The 21,616-nt window shown below is 38.6% G+C and overlaps 1 protein-coding gene across 1 annotated transcript in view; it reads left to right on the forward strand.

The window, feature by feature from the left end:
• The window catches only part of IARS1 (isoleucyl-tRNA synthetase 1), a gene marked incomplete at both ends in the record, with an annotated part of 102,965 nt that extends 82,000 nt beyond the window's left edge, over nt 1-20,965 (forward strand). Inside the window, 8 exons of the mRNA XM_082004513.1 lie at nt 517-629; nt 920-1,015; nt 4,755-4,931; nt 8,632-8,743; nt 9,737-9,862; nt 15,087-15,230; nt 16,180-16,332; nt 20,883-20,965. Of these exons, the coding sequence (XP_081860639.1) occupies nt 517-629; nt 920-1,015; nt 4,755-4,931; nt 8,632-8,743; nt 9,737-9,862; nt 15,087-15,230; nt 16,180-16,332; nt 20,883-20,965 (1,004 nt within the window). The remainder of the gene's footprint in view (nt 1-516; nt 630-919; nt 1,016-4,754; nt 4,932-8,631; nt 8,744-9,736; nt 9,863-15,086; nt 15,231-16,179; nt 16,333-20,882) is intronic.
• Nucleotides 20,966-21,616: the final 651 nt, after the last annotated feature.

The following is a 21,616-nucleotide window of genomic DNA, read 5'->3' on the forward strand; positions in this document are numbered from 1 at the left end:
CATGTATACCAGTCTTACCCTGTTCTCCTGTTTAAGTGCTATTGTAAGGCTGAAGTAGAGAGTAAGCTGTTCTGTAAGACAGAATCAGATTTGAACTGAGTATATGTGGGATAGTTTTTATTTTAAAAGCATTGCTTCTATTCCAGATTTACAAGTGGGTGTGAATTTTCTAGCTATATCTGTGTAGTTAACTGCTTAAATGTAAATTTTGATTTAGTTGAGTATACAGCTTATTTGTAAGTTTTATTCCGTTTCATTCAAATGGTACGCAAACAGTTGCTGAAGTGTCTGCATTTGAGTGAGTTCTGCTGCCTATAGAAGTGCTTGTATGAAATAATCTGAATGTGAGAGAGTTCAGCGTTTCTTACTAGTGCTTAGCTGCTGTTTAAATGTATTGCAAATATACTGCATTTCACATATTTGGAGTTTGATACTTATTTAAAGCTTTTTGAATTTAAAAAAAAGGGATTTTTTACTCTGATTGTAAGAGATGGTCTTCATCTGCTAATTCTGCAGGCACCATTGTTGTAGAAGGACATGAACTCCATGGAGAAGATCTTCGTCTCATGTATACCTTTGATCAGGTTGCAGGAGGATCTGCCCAGTTTGAGGCACATTCGGATGCTCAGGTATTTTACTGGTTCTGTTTTGGTTTTGTTTTGATTGAGGGAAGAGTTTCTCTAGAAGTAATTTGAAAATGGTGAGGTGAAAGCTGGGGTGGTTTTGTTTGTTCAGATAGTTCAACAAATTACAGGAGCCTATCTTCTGAATTTTGGAGATGTTAAAGTACTCACAAAATATCACATTGAAGAAAGTGAGGAGCTCTATAAAAATGTACCTGAGATTCTGAGTGAGTTAATACCTGAGCTTTTGTTTAAAGTTTGTCACCTGTTCAGCTGTATTCTGTGCATTACCTCAGGTTTTAGTTCTGCTAGATGTTACTCCAGACCAGTCCATGGTGGATGAAGGAGTTGCCCGGGAAGTGATTAATCGCATCCAGAAGCTTCGCAAAAAGGTTAGAAAGCAATGGTTTGGAACAAGACATTTTAACTTCCTTTTAAGTGATCTTTGGACAATATGCAGCAGAAACTGACCTTTTTAATTAAATGTGATGCGCTGTATCATTTACTACTCATATATAGCTTTCTGATTGGACAGAAATGATTACAAATCATTATTTTCATTTTGAATTCCTGTATTATTAAGTAGCTCGAGTTGAACAATGAGCTTGCTGTACATCATCCATCGTGAATATTTGTTTTACTGAGCCCCTTTTGTGTTCTATCTTCAGCCACGTATCAGTGGTTCAGTCCCAGTTAAGCAGCTCGCAGGCCTGCCTGCCTCCTGCCAAGAATGATGTTCTGTTCCGTCTCGGTTCTGGTGTGTTACATCAGCTGGGCTGGTGAGAGCTCAGATATCTAGGCCTGCTAAAAGAAACAAACTCATGTCTCAACAAATTTCAGGAGGCATTTCTGGCACTGATTTGTACACCTACATTAATGATTCTGCTCTAAATGGTTCTCATCATGCATACAAATGATGCTGCCTGACCTTTATGTTAAAACACTTTGAACCAATGTAACTATCTTTTTCTCTACAACACTAATCCAGAAAGCTCTGCACTGTCTCCATTTTGTGCCAAGAAAGCATGGTCACCATGAAGGGAAACATAGGGACACAGGATGAGGAAAAGGCTGAGGTACTTAATGCCGCCCTTGCCTCAGTCTTTAATAGTAAGACCAGTTGTCCTCAGGGTACCCAGCCCCTTCCACTGGAAGACAGGGACGGGGAGCAGAACGAAGCCTCCACAGTCCAAGGGGAAATGGTTAGCAACCTGCTACGCCACTGAGACACACACAAGTCTATGGGGACGGATGGGATCCACCCACGGGTACTGAGGGAGCTGGGGGAGGTGCTCACTGAGCCACTTTCCATCATTTATCAGCAGTCCTGGCTACCCAGGGAGGTCCCGGTTGCCTGGAAGTTAGCAAATGTGATGCCCATCTACAAGAACGGCTGGAAGGAGGATCTGGGGAACTACAGGCCTGTCGGTCTGACCTCAGTGCTGGGGAAGGTTATGGAGCAGATCATCATGGGTGCCATCATGCAGCACGTACAGGACAACCAGGTGATCAGGCCCAGTTACCTTGGGTTTATGAAAGGCAGGTCCTGCTTGACTAACCTGATCTCTTTCTATGATAAGGTCACCCACTTAGTGGATGAGGAAAAGGCTGTGTGTGTTGTCTACCTGGACTTTAGTAAACAGGACACTCGTTCCCACAGCATTCTCCTGGAGAAACTGACTGCTTGTGTCTCGGATGGGCATACTCTTCGCTGGGTAAAAAATTGGCTGGTTGGCCAGGCCCAAAGAGTTCTGGTGAATGGCGTTAAATCTGGCTGGCAGCCGGTCACAAGCGGTGTCCCCCAGGGCTCGGTTCTGGGGCCAGTCTTGTTCAATATCTTTATAGATGATCTGGATAAGGGGATCGAGTGCTCCCTCAGTAAGTCTGCAGATGACACCAAGCTGGGTGGGAGTGTTGATCTGCTGGAGAGTAGGAACGTTCTGCAGAGGGATCTGGACAGGCTGGATCGATGGGCCGAGGTCAACTGTATGAGGTTTAATAAGGCCAAGTGCCAGGTCCTGCACTTGGGTCACAACAACCCCATGCAATGCTACAGGCTTGGGGAGGAGTGGCTGGAGAGCTGCCCAGCGGAAAAGGACCTGGGAGTGTTGGGCAACAGCTGGCTGAACATGAGCCGGCAGTGTGCGCAGGTGGCCAAGAAGGCCAACAGCATCCTGGCTTGTATCAGCAATAGTGTGGCCAGCAGGAGTAGGGAAGTGAACGTCCCCCTGTACTTGGCACTGGTGAGGCCGCACCTCAAATATTGTATTCGACTACAATATCACTACAAGAAGGACATTGAGGTGCTGGAGCGTGTCCAGAGAAGGGCAATGAAGCTGGTGAGGGGTCTGGAGAACAAGTCTTACGAGGAGTGGCTGAGGGAACTGGGGTTGTTTAGCCTGGAGGAGAGGAGGCCGAGGGGAGACCTTATCGCTCTCTACAACTACTGAAAAGGGTTGTGGCAAGGTGGGTATTAGCCTCTTCTCCCAGGTAAATAGCAATAAGATGAGGAAATAGCCTCAAGTTGCACCAGGGGAGGCTTAGATTGGGTACCAGGAAAAATTTCTTCACTGAAGGTGTTGTCAAGCACTGGAACAGGCTGTCAAGACTGGAACAGGAAGTGGTTGAGTCGCCATCCTTGGAGGTATTTAAAAGACGTGTAGATGTGGTGCTTAGGGGACACGGTTTAGTGGTGGACTTGGCAGTGCTAGGTCAATGGTTGGACTCGCTCTTAAAGGTCTTTTCCAACGCAAATGATCCTGTGATTTTTATGACAGCTCAAAAAAAGCCTTTGATCTGGAGAGGACATTAAGTAATATGTAACTCCGTAAAAGAATTCTAAAGGTTTCAGAATCTGCAAGTTTTAAAAAACAGAACAAAACAATCCCCTGCCCCCTCATGCACATACACATTGCAGGCATGAAACATGTTTTCCTGTGACATATGTAGGGTTTTCCTACTTGACAAACTTGGTGGCAATGCACTAGAATCTCTATGTTTTTCAGACTTAGGCCTGAAGAAATATTGCAGGAGCTGTAGATGATGTGTAGACAAAATTTTCATGGGACATGTTTTTGGGAAAAGACATCTGTATGGTTAAGACGGCATGAATCTTCAGTATAAGCGTACATGAAAAATGACAAATTTGTACCAAAATAGTATATATACAAACTATACAGAATTATATCTGTATAAAATAAAACCAGGAAGAAATGTAGCCAGGAAAAGAAAACTCTCTCATAAGTTAAAGATGATTTAAATTTACTTCTGTAATGACATAAGGTTATAATTTATTCTCACTTAAATGAGTATCAAAATAGTTAGTCTTGCCTAATATTTAACATGATGCTAATGTGCATTTATTCTTCTATTCTTTTCTTCCCACTCCTGTTACAAAAGTGTATGTGCAATAAAAACCACAAACAGATTCTGGATCCGCAGTGACTATTACTGAGATGGCATTAGGGCAGTCATTTTTAGCAGACTTCAGAAATAAAATTTTCTTAGTGCTGGTATTTTTTTTTCCTTGAAATAATTTTATTACTGAGGCAGAAATTTGCCATAATTGAGCATTAAGAAGTGTACCATTCAAACCAATTACTCTTTTCCTGAAGCATATGTTACAAAGAGATGTGACGGAACTAGTGTGAAAGCTTAAAAAAGTCTGGTCAGCACCTTCCAAAACAATACCAAAATGTCTTGGAGACTCTTGGGTGTTAAGAAAATGTCACTAATTGAGCAGTTGCTTAATAAAGAGAGCTGTGGGTTTAATTTCAGGCTAACAGGTTGTGTAAATGCTAGTAAAGCATCAAGAAAAGCTTTCTAATAGATTTGGTAGGCTTTCGATTCACTAAGGGGGTAAGTTGGTAAAGGAATTTGAAAGTGAGACATTTAGAGTAAGGTGTGCTTTTTGGTTGTTAGCTTTTGAAGAAAAACACCATGTTTCAAGCCTCTTTCTTGTCCTTTGGACAAAAGAATTGTTTTATTCTGAATTTTTCTTGTGGAAACTTAACAAATGTCTGGTAAATATTGAAGATATTTTTTCTTTAACTTAACAAGTATCCTTCTTTTAGTTTGTGTATGTGAAAGTCATCTTGCTGTCATTAATAGTATGTTTGGTGTATCCTACAGCGAAATCTGGTCCCTACAGATGAGATTACAGTGTACTACAGCTCACATCCAGAAGGTGACTACCTGGATACTGTTATTAAGGAACACACGGATTTCATTTTTGCAACAATAAAGGCTGCCCTGAAGCCTTACCCGGTGCCTACCTCAAAAGAAGTTCTCATCCAGGAAACAACCCAAGTAAGAAAGAAAAAGCATTGACTGCTTAGTTCATTTTGTTACGTGCTTTTGTCTGGACAAACTGCTTGGTTTACAGAAAATTTGTATGTAAATATTTATTTGTGGGATATAGTGGATATTCTTTTATATTTATAAATTTCCATATTAGCCATTTTGATTTAAAAAAGAAAATAGTTGGGCTCTGTATTGAAAATGAAGCTGCTTGTGAACCAAAACAAATATCTTAGGTAGTTGTTTTTGTAAGCTTAATGCACACAGTTATTTGCTGTCTTAACAATGCACTAATCCATGTACAAAAATATTGTTGCTCTGATTTCTTTAAATTAATATGCTTTTGTATTAGAAATGTTCTCCTCTGAGGCTAAATTTTGCCTTCTGGCTTAAGACCAACTTCAGTTATTAATGTCTGAGGACGGTGTTTTTTTCTCCCCTGTATTGCTGAAGTTCAGTCTTTTGTAACAGTGCAGTTTTGCAGATTGGCTTATTCTTTCAGCAGCAGATTTGAACTGCTTCCTTTGTTTTCTTTGACTCTTTGTTCTGTCATGTTTTGAGAATACTTTTGCCATGGTTTTATTCAAACTTCCTATATTCAAAAGGCATTCCTAGCAGAATTTTGGATGAAGTATGCTTCAATCTAAATGTCATGCTAGACGAGAAAGACAAGAATTTATGATATATCAGACTTAAAATTTGATTTACAGAATGGCTTGGGGGTCTGAGAAAAGCTGAAGGGAAAGCACATATTTTATCCATCTTAGTAACAGCATATGTAAGGAAATGTTTTATACTTACTAATTACGCTTCTAAAGTTGTACAGATTTGAAACAAAGCTCTATTTGGCCTTTTTCAAAACTATTAGTTTAATCTAGTGACACACAGAGGGAAAAACACTATGTAAAAGTGGAGAATATTATGGCTGAGAAATTGGTGAAAATATTTTGCTATTTATTCTAGGTACTTATTTGATTGGGATACTGCTGATGGACAGTTCGATGTTAAGTCAGCATCAAATGGCTTAGAATGTAAAAGCAGCTGGGAAAAAAAAAATTTATTGCGCTGGGAAACCCTTGTCTGAATACCTACCTCAAATTGCTTTGTGCATGAGCTTTAATGTTGGTCGCTGTGTCTTTCTGCAAAAGCTTTCATGCCTGTGCAAGTGTGGTTTCCCCCTGCCGCTATTTTTCTGTTTTCTAAATCTTAAGTTGGCAGATTCTGGTGAAGAAAAACACTGTGGAAAGCTGAAAGATGAGTCTGTTGGATTAGTTTTAATTACTGCTGTTTACGTAAAGAGGAAATCTTGCTCTGACAGAAGGTGCTTGTTATTATGGATACAATTGATAGCTGTTGTCTGGATGTCAGCGAAAGATCCATTTGGTTTTGGAAATGATGAGCTAGTATGTAAAGCGGAGATAGGAGGCTTGTGGCTATGCATTTGCACAAATGTCAGATTTCAGACTGTGTAAACCTGAAAAATTAGAGCTGAAATAAGACTATATATGATAGTTCTGTGTGGCTATTGCAATTGATGACTAAGCTGATAGAAATGTAATAATCTTGTAACAGTCACAGAGCTGAGAGTGCCTACCTGTCAGCTTAAAATCTTGGGCCTGGAGGTTTTTTCAAACAAAAACATTAGAAGGGAATTACTGCAAGTTCTGTGTACCAAAGCTATACAGTTTCCATATGGTAAACAGAGGCAAAGAAAAACTTTGTAAGTAAATGCAGAGTTGTTTGTTATTATCTTGCTTTGAGGAGTCTCAGTCACCACGAAGTACCCTCCTAGAGCGCTAATCTGTGCTCTTTGCCGCGTGGGTTGCCTTCTGCACATTTAGATAGTTACTGTGATTACACGCTTGCTGTGCCTCTGAATTGTGAGTCACAGACAGACTTTAAAGTAGAAGTTGCAGAGAGAAACAGATGACTGAGATTTTAGTGCAACTAAATTTTAGAGATTTTACTTCCTCCTTGGAAGTCCTCCTCCAGTCTTTCTTCCAGGCACTGCAGAGATGGATTGCTTAGGGCAGATGTTTGACTGTGCTCTGTGTTCTGCTGTTAACTAGCTTGTCCCATTAAAAGCAGTGAATAAAGATCCCTGAAATGAAAAAGCCCATCCTTAGAAATCCTTTCAGTGTAGAAGTTTGGCCCATTGTGGAGACTTGAGGGTAGCTGCAGCTGTGTGCAATGAATTTGTAGCTCGGTGCAGCAGACGTGGCTCTGGCTGGGGTCTTTAGTTGTGACTGTATTGCATTTTGTACGAGCGATTTCAGGCATAAAGACTATGAAGATGTGAATTCAAATTGAATTGTGCACCAACTGTCTTCTGTTGGTGAGGGTTGATAAGCAGCATTGACATGGAAAATGCTTTGCAGTGTTGATGTAGACCATTATATAGATTTTTCAGATACAAAAGCAGGTGCAAGTTAAAAGAATGAAGTGTGTAATTCCACACGTGAGTTCATAAGTCAACTGCGACAGGATTATTGCACCAAATTTCTGGAAGATATTAAAAGGAATAACAGGCCTGCATGATGTTGACTGTACGTGAAGACTGGGACAAAAATGAAATGCAGTCTGTCTTTTCTACAAGTATTTTTGGTTACATTCAGGATCAATATTTCTGTGAAATTATCCTGGATTAATTTTTGATACAGGGCTTTATCAATTTTTTGATACAACACTTCTCCCAAAGACTGGCTCTGAGAGACCACAAAAAAATCAGCAGTTGCTCAGAAAATGCTGGGAAGGAAAAGCAGCCATTTGAAAAATGAATTTTTAATTGCTGGTAGAATTGGGTAAACACAAAATGAGATTTACTGCTCCATAAGTGCCTTTCCCTAGCTTGTAAGAGGAGCTCAGCAAAGAGTGGTCCTTCCACGTTTGAACTGATCACCCTTTGGACTGTGACTCTTAACAAACACCATCTCTAAATTTACAAAAAAATTTGGCCAGAATGGCTGCTTAGTATCATTTGTTCATCTAAATGATAGCTATATGATATTTAATTACAGATTGGTCTAAGTGCAGGAGTAAGTCTAGCTGTACTTAGTTCAGGAAAAGACCTGTGCTTGGAAAAAGCGCAGTCTTAAAGCTGTGGTTTAAGGCCTCACGAACTAAGTCTGTTTCTGTAGTATTGCTACAGATTCTCAAGTCTCTTCATCCTGTGTCTCATTTGCAAAGGAAGATACTTGTTCCGTTTCCTGTTTGAAGCTTTGATTGATTCACTAATTGCTAATGGGGGGATACTCACAAAGGCTGACTTGATATCAAGGCAGCTACTACGCCTGACTGATCTTGGTAGCCTCTTGGAGACAGATGAAGGCTTTTCCAGGCAGCGACGGACAGCAGGGTCCTGTCTTCAGATACCCTGAATTACCTCTGGAAGAGTCTGTCTCTCAAGTATATTCACTTTTGGATTAAATTTTGGGAGATGATCATCACTGCTCATCACTTGTGAAAATCAGGCAGTTTATTCCTCTCTGTTTTTCTTAAGTCTTAAATACTGCAATATTTTTAACGTGTTAAAGAGAAACTAATACTTGAAGCGCTTGGTCTCTGAAGGAAGATGTGGCAGAAGTTGCTATTTTATTGTAAGTCATGTTTAGTATAATAAGGCAAGATCTTAATGTTGTTTATTTAAGGAAGATATTTTGTTGTGTTTGTTTAATAAAGTCAAATAATCATAATACTCCTCTTCCTTCAGCTGAAGGGATCAGAGCTAGAAATTACACTCGTCAGAGGTGGTTTGTGTCAGTGTGTTGGTCCAGCCTGTGCCTACGTCAACCTCAAAGTTTGTGTTAATGGGACAGAGCAAGGTAGGAATGTACCGGCTTTGATTTGTCAGTGGTGGTGTCAAAAGATTGTTTGGAAAACAGTGTGATGAATGTTGGAGCCATGAATTTGTTTCAAAGGTGGTACAAACTCCCTTCCAAGAGTAGCTTTAAATAATTCTTGAAAAAAAGTTTATTAAAAGCAAAACCACACGTTGTCCGTGATGTCTTCTGATGTAGACCTGAAGTAAATATTCAGGTGTGCACATGAATTATTTCTGTTCTGCTGAAGGGTTTGTATGTGAATACAAATATATGGAGGAGGACACTATATTTGTGTGTGTACATTCATGCACGCTTAGAGTGTGTACCTTGAGCATTTTTAATTCTTGACGTAATACTGTAAATGCAGGTGATGCCTTTCTGTGGAGGAGATGCTGGTTTTGAAAAACTTGAGGTATGAAGTACAGAGCTGGAAAGAATACTTAAAACTAGAGAATGTAACGATAATGAATAAAGGATAATGAAAAGACGAATGCCGTGATATTGTTAAGTGTTACAAGGTTGAGTTAATGTGTTAAAAGAAGAGAAAACAAAATGCACTTTCTGGAATTCTTTTTCCTACATGTGTTTACAGTTCATGTGCCAAAGTAAGTGTGCCTTGTTTAATATGGTTACAAAGCTACTTACTGAATAATAACGGATGTAACTACATAAGCCAGTGAACACCTCAGAGGGCACACAGTCTGTCAGGTTTTAATCAATCTGATACTGGATTATAATTCAGTGACATAAGAATTTGACTGCTTTGCTAATAAAAACAAATAAAACTTCCGTACTCTAAATCTGAAGTACACTTTAGTCCACTTCCCTCCCCCCTTTATCTTTCTTACTAAAAAACTTCTGGAAGATGCAGTGTTGCAAGTTTAAACTTAACTTAAAAACTCTCTGGAAGTAATTAGAAGAAGCCATTAGAAAATCATTGAAATTGGGATTTTGCTTCCAAACTGCATTTTAATGTCTTAATTTTGGTTTTAGATGGTGTGTTGCTGCTGGAAAATCCAAAAGGAGATAATACCTTGAACTTCACTGGACTTGTAGATGCTGTCTCCTGCATTTTTGGTCTTAAAAATTCAAAACTGACAGTTTTTAATGGAAAAACAGGTAAATGGAGTATGGCGAGGAACATTGACAGTCTTTCTAGAAGCAGCTAGGAGTTAATTACTGTATAATTTTTATATATACACACACATATATATAAAAAAATGACAAAAAATGCATAAGGAAAGAACCTATTTTATAGTACTTAGCTTATGAGACTGTATTTATAGTCACATCAGGATGTTTCCAAAAGCTGCTGCTAAATGATGCTCGTCTCTTCTGTTATCTTATTTCCATTGCAGTTCTCATCGTGACAAAATCTGATTTATTTCAGAAAGTGTTTCCATGGGGTCCAGGCAATGCTATATACTGATGACAAGCTGCCATCAGCTCTTGCATGCTTTTTTTTTTTTTTTTCCCCGTAATGCCTCAGTAGGCAGGGTGAGAATTTAAATTGAATGCAAACAGCTGTCTAGAGGAAAAAAAAAATGTTGCTTTTTCTCACTAGAGAAACTTGAGGATCTCTGCATTTCTTTTTAGAAAAATCTACGGAATATTTTTGCAGCTTGAATTTGGCCTCTCTTAAGGCATGAGAATATAAAATATGGTCTATGGATTACATAGAGAGTTACAGTCTATATCAGAGTTTTGTTCATTATATCTGAAATGGAGAAGAAAAACATTATGAAAAATGTTACAGTTAGTGACTCAGAGACCCTACCAGCAAATTGGCATTCTCTCCCTTGAGTTGACAGTGCTCTTTTATTACTGCATTATGTATGATACTTCAATACCTCAGGAAAAGTTGCAACTTAAAAACAGGCACGCTGAGAAGGTTACACTAGTAACCAAACACTTTAGTGAATGAATACAGAAAGTAAGAGTACTTGTAGTGGCCATGCTGTGATATGACTTCAGAGATGTTCGAACAGTAATAGTAAGCTCTTCGTATGTTCTTAGGGTTGTTGACAGGCACATCTTGAAGTTCAAACCTTGTGTTTCTGCACCATTCATATTAAGTCTAAAATGAGTGGCACAGAAATGATAAAATACTGCAAAAAAAAAGGTAATTGGATGGCTACGGAAACTTTTGCTAGTGTGTTTTCATAGAAATATTACTGAAGCTGCATCAAAGAGGGAGATGCCTTAATTGGCTGTTGTGAAATGCTGTTTTGGGGTACCAGTAGGACTGCTAAGGATCGCCAGTTATGTCTACTTGTGACATCAGAAGGGGAATAGTCTTGAGTCTGTAAGGTCACTGTTACCATCTCCATCTTTAGTTTTCTTACTTGTCTTTTCCTGAAAGTATTTCTAGAAGAGTGTTTTTGGGGTTTTTCATGTCACATGTAATGCACTTACTTTACTGTGATCAAACCTTTCCAAGGTGTGCTTAGCCAAACTGAATAGTTCTGTCGTACAAAATTATTATTCTCTGCTTTCACTTATAGACTATTTACAGGAAATTCTGGATCCCTCAGTATCTTTCTTATGTTTCAGTTATGTTTTAAAGGAGGAAATAATTTTCTTTGAAATGATTTTCCAAATAGTAGATTTTTATAGATATACCATGTAGCAGTGTGGTATCTGCCTACAGAGGTGGGTGTGGACCAGTACAATTCATTACAGTACAATTACTAAGAGATGACCTGCAAAAGGCCAAGAAGAGTTGGGAAACTCTCATGTCATTAAGATTATAAGAAGTTTGACTCCTTATTCTCCTTATTTGGTTTGTTTTCTGACACTAACAGGACAAAAGGATGCAGCATCAATCTACTAATGCTGAATTCCTAAAGGAAGTGGTAAAGAAAATCTACACCTTCCCTCTTACTCAAAAGTTCTGTTTTGCAGTAGTAACAAAGGCTTTGTTTCTTTCATTTCCATGTTGCTTTTGCTGTGTAGGTAGCATTCTGGGACTTTCCATCTTGGTGTGCTGGTTTTAAACTTGCACTCTTTGTAAGTGGTCTGGGCAGAGCAGTTTTTGGTTTTTTTTTCCCCTGCCCCTTTATTAACAACATGAAAATTCCCTTGGAAAGTGTAGATTATAAAATTCACATTTGTTGCAATTTTGCAGAGATCTCCGGTAAGTATTGATCAGCAGAAGACAGGGCTCCCTGAGGAGTCAGGGTTGAAGGCATGCACAAAGCAAATAGCTCTTAAAGATGCTGGAGAATAGAACCGAAATTCCTGATGTTCGGTTCAGATGCGGTCCCTTTTGCTTTATCTGCCCAACCTTTGCACAGGTAACGTTAGGTGAGGTCTAAAGGTGATTCCAGGGCCTCTTTAGGTGAGGTCTAATGGTGATTCCAGGGCCTCTTTAGGTGAGGCAGGGGCTTGGTATCAGCCACTGTATCTGGGAGGAATTGCAAAGAAAGGTCATGCACTCCAGACAAATAGTTGCTGAATTGTTCCCATGTGTGTTAATAAAATTGTGACCCAGTAAAACCGTATTTCTGGCTCCTTATTTTCCTTCCTGTGGTTTTTAGGGCTGTCCACTTTACTTGCAGTAATTTATTATCTTGTTTTCTAATTGTAATGAAGATTTACTTAAGGTTGTGTAATGGTACAAAATCAGGCAGATCTTGTATTAAGGCAGGCTAAAATATGTCATGTCCCTGTTTTCCAGTGCAACATTGAAATAATGGGATAAACATTTCCTCCCCAACAGTGAATCAATGTATTTTGAGTAACTGCAAAAGTACTGAGCAAGGCTCTGGGATTTGTACTGATCTTCAGAAACTGTTTGTTTTTACATTTAAAAAAAAAAAAAAAAAATCATTTAAAGGAAAGAGGCTGGGCACAAGGCAGATGGTAAAAACAGTTAACTGTGACTTTGGTTTTGCCCTAGGTTGTTGAAAAGCTGGAAACTTTCTAAATTTCTTATTGGGAACGCTTTTTGAGTTGCACTTGGCTTTCGTGGAAGTAGTCCATATTGAAAAAGCCTATTTAAAAAAAATCATAATTGTCTATGGGAATAAATGAAGCTGTAAATCACATCAGGCTTAAAAAGGGGGGGGGGAAGAGGGAGAAGTAAAAATCTCCCTACAAACATCTTAGTCCACATCTTATTTCATCTTTGTGATTTTCAGTTGGATAATTGTTTAGTACTTCTTAGCACTGTTATAATCTTCTTACTACTGTTTTCTGAACAAGAGTACGAGAATATTTTTTTAATCTTTAATTTTTAAAAGGCCATGAGGCTGAAAGGTACCTTAGAAGGGTATTACCACTTAAATCTCAGCTGCAGGGAGAACTGACTTTAAAAGTTATTTTAATATTGATGAGCACTTGTAATATCTGCTTGTTTTCAAGTGCATCATTATATATGAAAAAATGATCCACTCTTTTCTGTTTCTTGCTCTTATTAGAGGGCTATATGAACTGACTTTACTGACAGCACTGTACATGAGCTCTTCCTTGTGAAAATGTCAGCGGTCCTGTAATGCAAAATGCTAGATTTGTTAAATACGCACATGACCATTCCTGTAGCTCGTGCCCTGTTGCCCTGCAGAGATCTGCACGGATCCTGGCAGCTGGGTAATGTCAAACGCCAAGTTCCCCGAGCCGTGCGTTTCTTGCTCCGTAAAGCACCCTGCTCACTAGTGCCGTCTCCTGCCTGTGACCTACTAATTGCATCTAAATGGCAAGCAATGCTGCTTTCGGGTTATGCTGGGAAGAACCTGCTGCTGACTCCCTTTCCCCATGATGAAATCTTGTTAATTCCTCTCCACTTGTTAATTTATTTTTTTTTCTTGCTTTCCTCTAAGTAAAACAAAAAGCCAAGCCCCCTCCCGTGCTTGAGTGTGTGCTTGCACCTCAGACATACCAAAGAAGTGTTTGGGTAGCTGGCAGATGGTTTACAGCCAGTGCTGTAAACTCTTCATTCTTGAAAACTGAATTGTAGAAGCAACAGTGAAGTTTTGCCTTTTTCTTTAAAGCTTTTTAGACACACACACACATGCATATGTATAAAAAAACGTTGATTTTTTTAAAAGATGGCATTTTGGAAATTTAGATGCAGTCTGAGGGTAGATATGGAAAACCTTCACCTTTCCTTAGGGCAGTCTCATAAGCCTTCCACAGTGCCTTGCACTTTGATGTTCTGTAGCTGTTGGCAAAATATTGAGAGCTTGTAGCCTGTGATTACTTTTCACCTTTTTTTTGTTTGTTTGTGTTTTGGGGGGTTGTTTGCGATTTTTTTTTTTTTCATTTTTATGTTTACAAACATCCTTGGAAAAAGGAGTGCCGCTTCTGCCCTTTTGAAATTAATTCAGATGAACTGATAGAAAATAAGCTTTGTAAAGCTTAGGCTCCGTGACATGTGAGTAGGGCTGACGGGGCATGAAAACTCATTGGAAAGAGATGACAGATGTGCCTGTTCTGTATGTACAGGCAGTGCACAATTCCTACAAGAAATTAAATTTATTAGTTCTTCCTGGATTTGGTCTTTGGAGTTCTTTTATAGCTGCAAAAGCTTTGTAGCAGAGAGTGATGTTCTTTCTCTGTATCTTTAATGTTGTGACTATCAAGCAACCTTTTTTTACCTCTGTGATAGACAGGCAGCTGCTGATGTGGGTAGTGCAGAATGCGGCCTTACATCTTTCATTTGTATTACAGAAACCTCACTAGCTTCTCATCTGAGTGCTTTCAGGGTTCTGCTATTACTTCTGAAGTCCTTTGAGACACGGGTCCTAATTTGGGTCTGATCTTCCATTTCTGAAATATGCATGGCTGGAGTCATCTGCTGAATCATCAGCTATTGTTAACATTAAACACAAATATTAATGCAGAGGGCATTATTCATGAGCTAAGCAGCTATTGATTTTACATTTATCGTCATCTGGTGTTTAATGAGGGAAGTGTCCTGATGTTGCATCGTAACACATACCGAGTGCTGCTTCAGCTACGGAAGTCAGGGTTGAGGCAAAGATCATAGGTCTTAATTTAATAAGAAATGGTTGGCTTAAGTGACTAATTTCTTGCTTAAGTTATTAAACCAATTTTATTGCATAAGTAACCGTGTTGTATATTTACGTGTGTAAGAAATGGTACGTAGGGGCTAATTTCCACAGCAGATGAAGTACTCTCTGTCTTTAAGAAAACAAAATATTGCTGCACAAATTCAAGTTTTTAAAAATGGAGAAATGCTCTTTCTTGAGCAAAGACTTGGAAAGAGGGAAACCCTTCGACAGTGGAATTGGTAGTTAGAAAGTCTCATTGTCAGCTAATCCAGTGAGAACTGGACCTCTGCTTCTCTGAATGGCCTGACTGGTCTCATTTTCTTTTTCAGAACTGATAAACAAAACTGACTTGCTTAGTCTCAGCGGAAAGACTCTACATGTGACAACAGGGTCAGCACCTGCTCTGACTGACTCTCCTGATGCTCTTCTCTGCCAGTATATCAACCTGCAGCTAATGAATGCCAAACCACAAGGTATGTAGGTTACGGATCTCTCATTTACAGACTGAGCTTTCTGTGATACAAGACATCGCTTACTGATGAAGATAAGTGCATATATTTTCATTAGTAGATGGTCATTTTGTTTATTTTTTCCCAGTATGTGCTCTCTAATAAACACAATGTTTATATTTAGCTTTCTTCCCTCTTTTCAGAAAAGAAAAAGGAGAGACAGTTTGAGATAAGGGACAGCATTTAAACATGAGCCCTTCAGCATTGTTTTCCTATTTCTGACCATCAGTTCACCTGTGCAGCTTATTTTAAAAGGCTGAGTCTAAAAATGAAGGAGGAGCCAGCTCTTTACCAAGACGCGTAAACAGCCTGTGAAACTTTTCTTAGTGCTATTTAAAAGCCAAATGAATTGTATTATTAACCTGATCTGGAGTATAGATATGTGCATGTAATTCCATTTCACAGCTGATTATCTTGTAACTTCTTCTGTGAAACCTCACATGGAGAAAGCTGTGTTGTTAGTAACTCACTCTTAATTTCTGCCCTGGTACGAGTCCTTCCTGGACTGTGTCTATGTGGAGTCTTACTGATGCTCCTGGGAACCTACTTGGGCCAAAAATGTGTTTTTAACTGGGGATTTGGTCATCAGAAGGTGCTTTGTGAGCTTCTCTAGTTGTTAGTAGTTTGTGTGTCCTGTTGAGATTTAATCTTTCCTAGTGTCCCGGGTGCCCTGTTCCCCCACGTAGAGAGTTCTGCGATGTTTTCTTTTGTTTAGTAATCGCTGATACTTCTGATTCTGTAATTCATGAACTGATTTGGTGACTATCTGTAAGTGGGCTGGTATTGGTAATTACTCAGCACTATGAACACATAGAGATGAAATGAAAGAAGAAATCCTAAATTTCAGTTTATCAGGATCAATGAAGTAGTATCATTCCTCACCAATAGTGATCCGACTGTTTCTCTTGTTCAGAATGTCAGAAGGGTACAGTGGGAACTCTTCTAATGGAGAACCCTGTGGGTCAGAACGGATTAACATACCAGGGTCTTCTACATGAAACGGCAAAAGTTTTTGGGCTCAGAAGCAGGAGGCTAAAATTGTTCCTGGATGAAGCGCAAACTCAGGGTAAGCACAAACTTTTGGTTTGCTTGTCCAAAGAATACTTGGAAGATTTTGTTGAGGAGCAGCTAATGTAGCCTGAGATCTAGTTTAATTACTAAATGCATGCTATCTACACATTGGTCTCTAATTTTGTGCAGTAATTCAGTATTTATTTAATAAAATACTTTAAACACGTTAAAAATAAAGGTATACGTTTAGAAATTCAAAGCTCTAATGCATTCCCTTCATGAAATGGCCAAGACAAGTTCTGTAGAAGTTTCTTCCTTTTGAAGCAGAAAGGTCAACCAGCAATGTAAATGGTAGCTACATCTTGCTGTGACTCAGCGGAGAGAGTGGATGTCCTTCTAGAAGGGAGTGAGTCTAAAGTGTGAATATTTTAAAAGCCTGTTCAGATTGTTCCTGTAACATTCATATTGTTGCAGATACTACGTTTTTTCCTTCCTTTTGGAGAATGGGAGTGGGTGGAAAAGAGTATCGGATCTATTTTAGAGCTGTGTGAGTAGGTCAGACTTGTGAGGGTACGACAGCTGCGCTTCATTCAGAATGCCTGAGAAATAGGAAGCTTTATCACACAGTCACGGAGCTCAAATGTTAAAGAATCTTCCAAAACCACAGATAGGTGGTAAGACTTAGAAACAATTCTCTGATTCATGAGAAAGGTAAGACTAAAGATGTACCTGTAGTACTAAAAAGTTGGACCTGAGAAAGGTTTGGGACTTTCTTTGACAGAAAGAATGGATTGGAAACTACATGGTAAAACCCACAGATATTTCTGTGTATTCAGGAAAACTCAAATCTTTGAATGAAATGATGTAAAGGATTCTGTCTCCAGTTTATCATAATGGGATGATTTACAAGCAGTTTGGGAGGGACACATGACACTTAAGGTTAATTTATCTCATGTTAGGTTACCTGTTCAGAAGTTAGACATCTTGTTCTAATCCTAGGATGGGATGAGTTTCCTCGGGAGGTGCCTGTCAGCTGATGAGGGACGGAGGAGAGTAGCTCTCCAGTGTAGCTGGCTAAAACTGGTGTCATTTAGCCATCCACCCAGGCTGGAGGGATTCAAGTAGGAGAGATTAGAATCTCTCTAATTAGAGCAAGCAAGGTGTGGGTTCTTTTGTTGTGGATTTTCGGTTGTTTGGTGGTGTTTTGGGAGTTGTTTTTTTGATTTTTTTTTTTTTTTTCATTTTTCTTTTTATTTCATGTGACCTAAACTCAGCTTATTCAAAAGTCATTTTTGTAAGTAAAATGGATCTCAAATGTTGATGAGACTTAGCATTAGCTCACACTATCACTAGAAAAAATAATGGTGTTAACAAACACAGAGGACTGGAGACTGTCGTGCTTAGAAACAGCACAAGGTGTAAGAACCAAGTATTTCAACCACACTTCATTTGCATAAACAAAAAATGTATTTATGTGCGAAACCTTGCAGACTAGGAATTTAGCTGTTCAGGAGCAACTGATGTTAACACGTATTTCTCTTTTGGTTCCTGTCATTGTTACAGGGCAACAGGGGTTCACAGCAGCATATGACTTAATCAAGATACTAAAATAAATACTGTGGGAAAACTTTGAGCTTTGAAAGAGGGAAGTAATTGACAAAACAGGAAAATGTATATAGCCTTTAAGTCTCAATTTAAGTAAGGATTTTTAAAATGCCTTAAAAGGAAAAAATCACTATAACATATTGGTAGTATGAATTCTCCAGAACTGTTTAAACTTCAAATCCAATGTATTAAGTGACAATTCATGATGATGTGAAAGATCAGATTTGATAACTCTTCAAAGGCTAAAACAACTGATTCAGACTTTTTGACACTCGGAATATAGAGAACTTGGTCCTGGAGCTCTGTTTGTGTAGTTAACACATGCTTATGCCATACAGCTACGCTTCTACTATCTCAGATACAATTCTCACCACGCAGCTCTCTTAATATTTTTTTAATGGTATAAACACTGAAATGGTCGTACTTTATCTTCAGATCTCTTTATATGATAAATAAGTGCTGCGTATAAAACAAATATTTTGATGCCTCTGGAAAACATTAGTTCAATTAATGTTTATGTGTATTGTTGCAACTTTGTAATCTGCTCCTCTTTTCATCAATATATTTTAAGGTCCTACCTTCAAAACAAAAAGTTCAGTCTCTTTGAGTAGGGTTTTTTAAACGGTTTATTCTAAAAATTAAAAATACATTATTTGCTGTTAACCATTTGAAACATTTGAAAATAAGCCATGAATTAGAAGGTTGATGCCTGTTTTTATAGAAAGAAAAGAAAAAAAATTCACTTGGAGGAAAAGGAGTTATCAGTTTTGAAAACTTTTTTTTTACAAATGTTGTCAGGTACAGGCCGTTGGGCATCTGCTATCTATTGCACAAAAGCTCGCCAGCTTTTCAGAAACGAATGTGGCCTTCACCCCCCTTTAGAATATTGGAAAAATATTCTATAAATAAATGTCAAAGTGGTGTGCGTTGCTTATTCATGAGATTGAAGCGCAGGTTACAGGTAGCTGATTCAGAGGCATGTTTGGGATGAAGGCAACGCTTTCTAATGTGCTAACTTCAAAGCCTGCCTTTGGAGGAACTGGCACAGAAAGGAAGATGTCGTTACATTTTGTTGATAAATCAAGTTTCTGGTTTCAAATCGTAATTATTGTCTTAAATACTGGTGAAAATAGTAGCTTCATATAGTTTTTCATTTTTCAGGATTTTAAAAATAAGTCACAAAAAATACTTTGAGACCACGTTTGTAGTTTGTTTAGCTGCTTCTGCAGGCCAAAATAACTGTTTTATGTACTGATGTAACATTTTCATGGGGAGGGAAGGAAGGTTAATGAGGGAATAAAGCCCTAATTGCTGAATTGGATTATACCTCTACTCTTTCAGTTCTGTAAATGGGTATTCAGCTGCTTAAAGTACAGCATTACAGTGGAAGAGAACGCCTTAAAAACAGTACCATCATGATCCATAAGGGCTTCTTAATTATTTAATTAATAGATGGCTTTTAAACTTGGATGCAGACTATCTGCTCAGTCCAAAAATGCAATATTTTTCAAAGAAAGATGTGGGCCTTAATGTTAGAAGGAGCGTGCATACTGTTACGTAGAAACAAAACTCTTGGCTGCCATTTCTAGAGTTGGTTTTCCCTTGGACATCATGTTACTGAAAACAAAACTGCTTTTACATTATCTCCATGGACGCACTTCACAGCCTTGTGCACCACACACAGCGCCTCGGTCTCCCGCAGCTGGAGGTGAGCCTGAGGTAGAGCAGCGTGACTACCAGACGTCAGTGCTGTGATACAGTGCAGTACACAACAAAATTGATTCTGCTGGGAAAACACCCAGCCATTCTGAAGGTTATTAATCTGTCATTTGTGCTAACACTAGTGCCAAAATTTAAAATTTATCTTTTATTTGCTTGTGTTGTGTATAGGGATTCTAGTGTGCAGAGTAACACCGTAACCCCCAATGTTCTTTTGCTTTGGTTTCAGTGGATGTATTTGTGGTTACCACTTTGAAGTTCCTTACCACTTCCAAGTTTCTTAGTAAAGAGATCTCTGGTATATTTGTTATTCAGATTGTTTGGAATACTGGAAGGTACAGCTTTGGAACAGAAGTCATCTGCTCTGTTACTGGGGTAGTTTGCTACAGCTGATGGGTGCTGGGAAGCATTGAGCTAGTCTTGGGAAAAACGCCCTGTAAAGTGGTAAGAATTGTGAAAGAGTTTTCCAGTTCCTACCAGCTTTGCAGGTGACTTTTTCTGTTGCCACAAAGTACGATTACTCCAAGTTTGTGTTTCATAAATAATTATAAACCGTGATTCAGCCTGTTAGAAATATGCTGTATCCTTAAAGAGGTTTATTGGTGAGGCTTTACCCTGTAACTGTTCCAAAACTATATGTGTATAGCTATTAATAGACATATGGAATTGATCTGGTATGGTATAATTCTTTAGGCATACTCGACAAGATTTCAACATTAATTTTTCAGCAGATACTACTACAACTCGAGTTTTATACATAAAGCAAGGATTAATGTATGCACATTCTTGTACTCCTTCACACTCTTTCATACTTTATTTTGTCTTCTGTCAGAGATGGGAGACAAGAGGAGACGGATCTCCGTATGGCCATTCTTACATAACGTTTTTAAGGGACTCTGGTTTTCAGTGCATTGTGTTGTATTGTTAATATTGACTTCATACCATTGCGTTATAAAATAATTTTCTGAACTAGATGTTATTCCATGTGGACATGAAGCTGGGAGCTGCGGGCTGACGTAGGCTTTCAAAGAGCTCTACTTTGTAACCCAGAACAGTATCTTCAGCTCTTGCAGTGGCAATCCTGATGTGTGGTGACTCTTCCTTTAATGCACCGTGCTTTAACGGGAGGGAGAGTTGAGCAGAGCAGTTTCTGTCCTAGTCCCTTTTTGATTGAACCAGAAGAACAGTCTGAATAAAGGGGCGGGAGGAGTGTTGATAGTTTTACTTGTAAGCAAGAGCACTTACTATCTTCTTTCTCTCTTGTTTTTTTTTTTGGTTCAGAGATCACAAAGGACATCTCCATGAAGAACTTGAACATGAAAACTGTGTATGTTCGTGTTATACCCACCACAGCTGAATGTTGAGAACTCCATTTTTATGAAAAAGACCATGTAGACTGTTTTCCAAAAAAAAATGAAGTCAAATTAAATTAGTATGCTTTTAGATTAACATCCAAGTTGTGTATGGTACTTTCAACATCTCAAATTGCACACAGGATGTTTTCTACCAATGCATGTCTAATATGCTGCTCTTTGGTTTCAAATACAATGTATTTTCGTTATGTTATCTTCTGATACTGTAAAAGCTGTTCAGAAGAATGTCAGAGCTCCTTAACCTTAGATATCTATGCAGTAATTTGCCTGAAAGAAATGGGACTGGTACCTCAGTGATGCTGTTCGCTGCCTGTCCTTTATGCAGAGGACATCTCTGATTTTTCTAAACCATGAGTTACCTACAAGGCTCTACAATATATATATACCATGTTACAGTAGCTTTGAAATTTATTTAAGGGTTACCCGGATTTGTTCATTCATACTTGCTGGATTTTCATGAAGTGTGTGGCTGATTTAAAATACTCCCTAATTTCAACACTTGGAACAATAAATTTGCTTCATCTCCAAACTCTTGTTTCCCTGAGTTCAGAGTACTTTGCTTCCTTACATTTTCTAAAGAAGATAATGCTTAGCACACTGTATAGATCAGGAAAACCTAGAAAAACTTGAAATCTGAAAATG

The sequence above is a fragment of the Phaethon aethereus genome (genome assembly GCF_964289735.1).
Source record: "Phaethon aethereus genome assembly, chromosome: 11".
NCBI lineage: Eukaryota > Metazoa > Chordata > Aves > Phaethontiformes > Phaethontidae > Phaethon > Phaethon aethereus.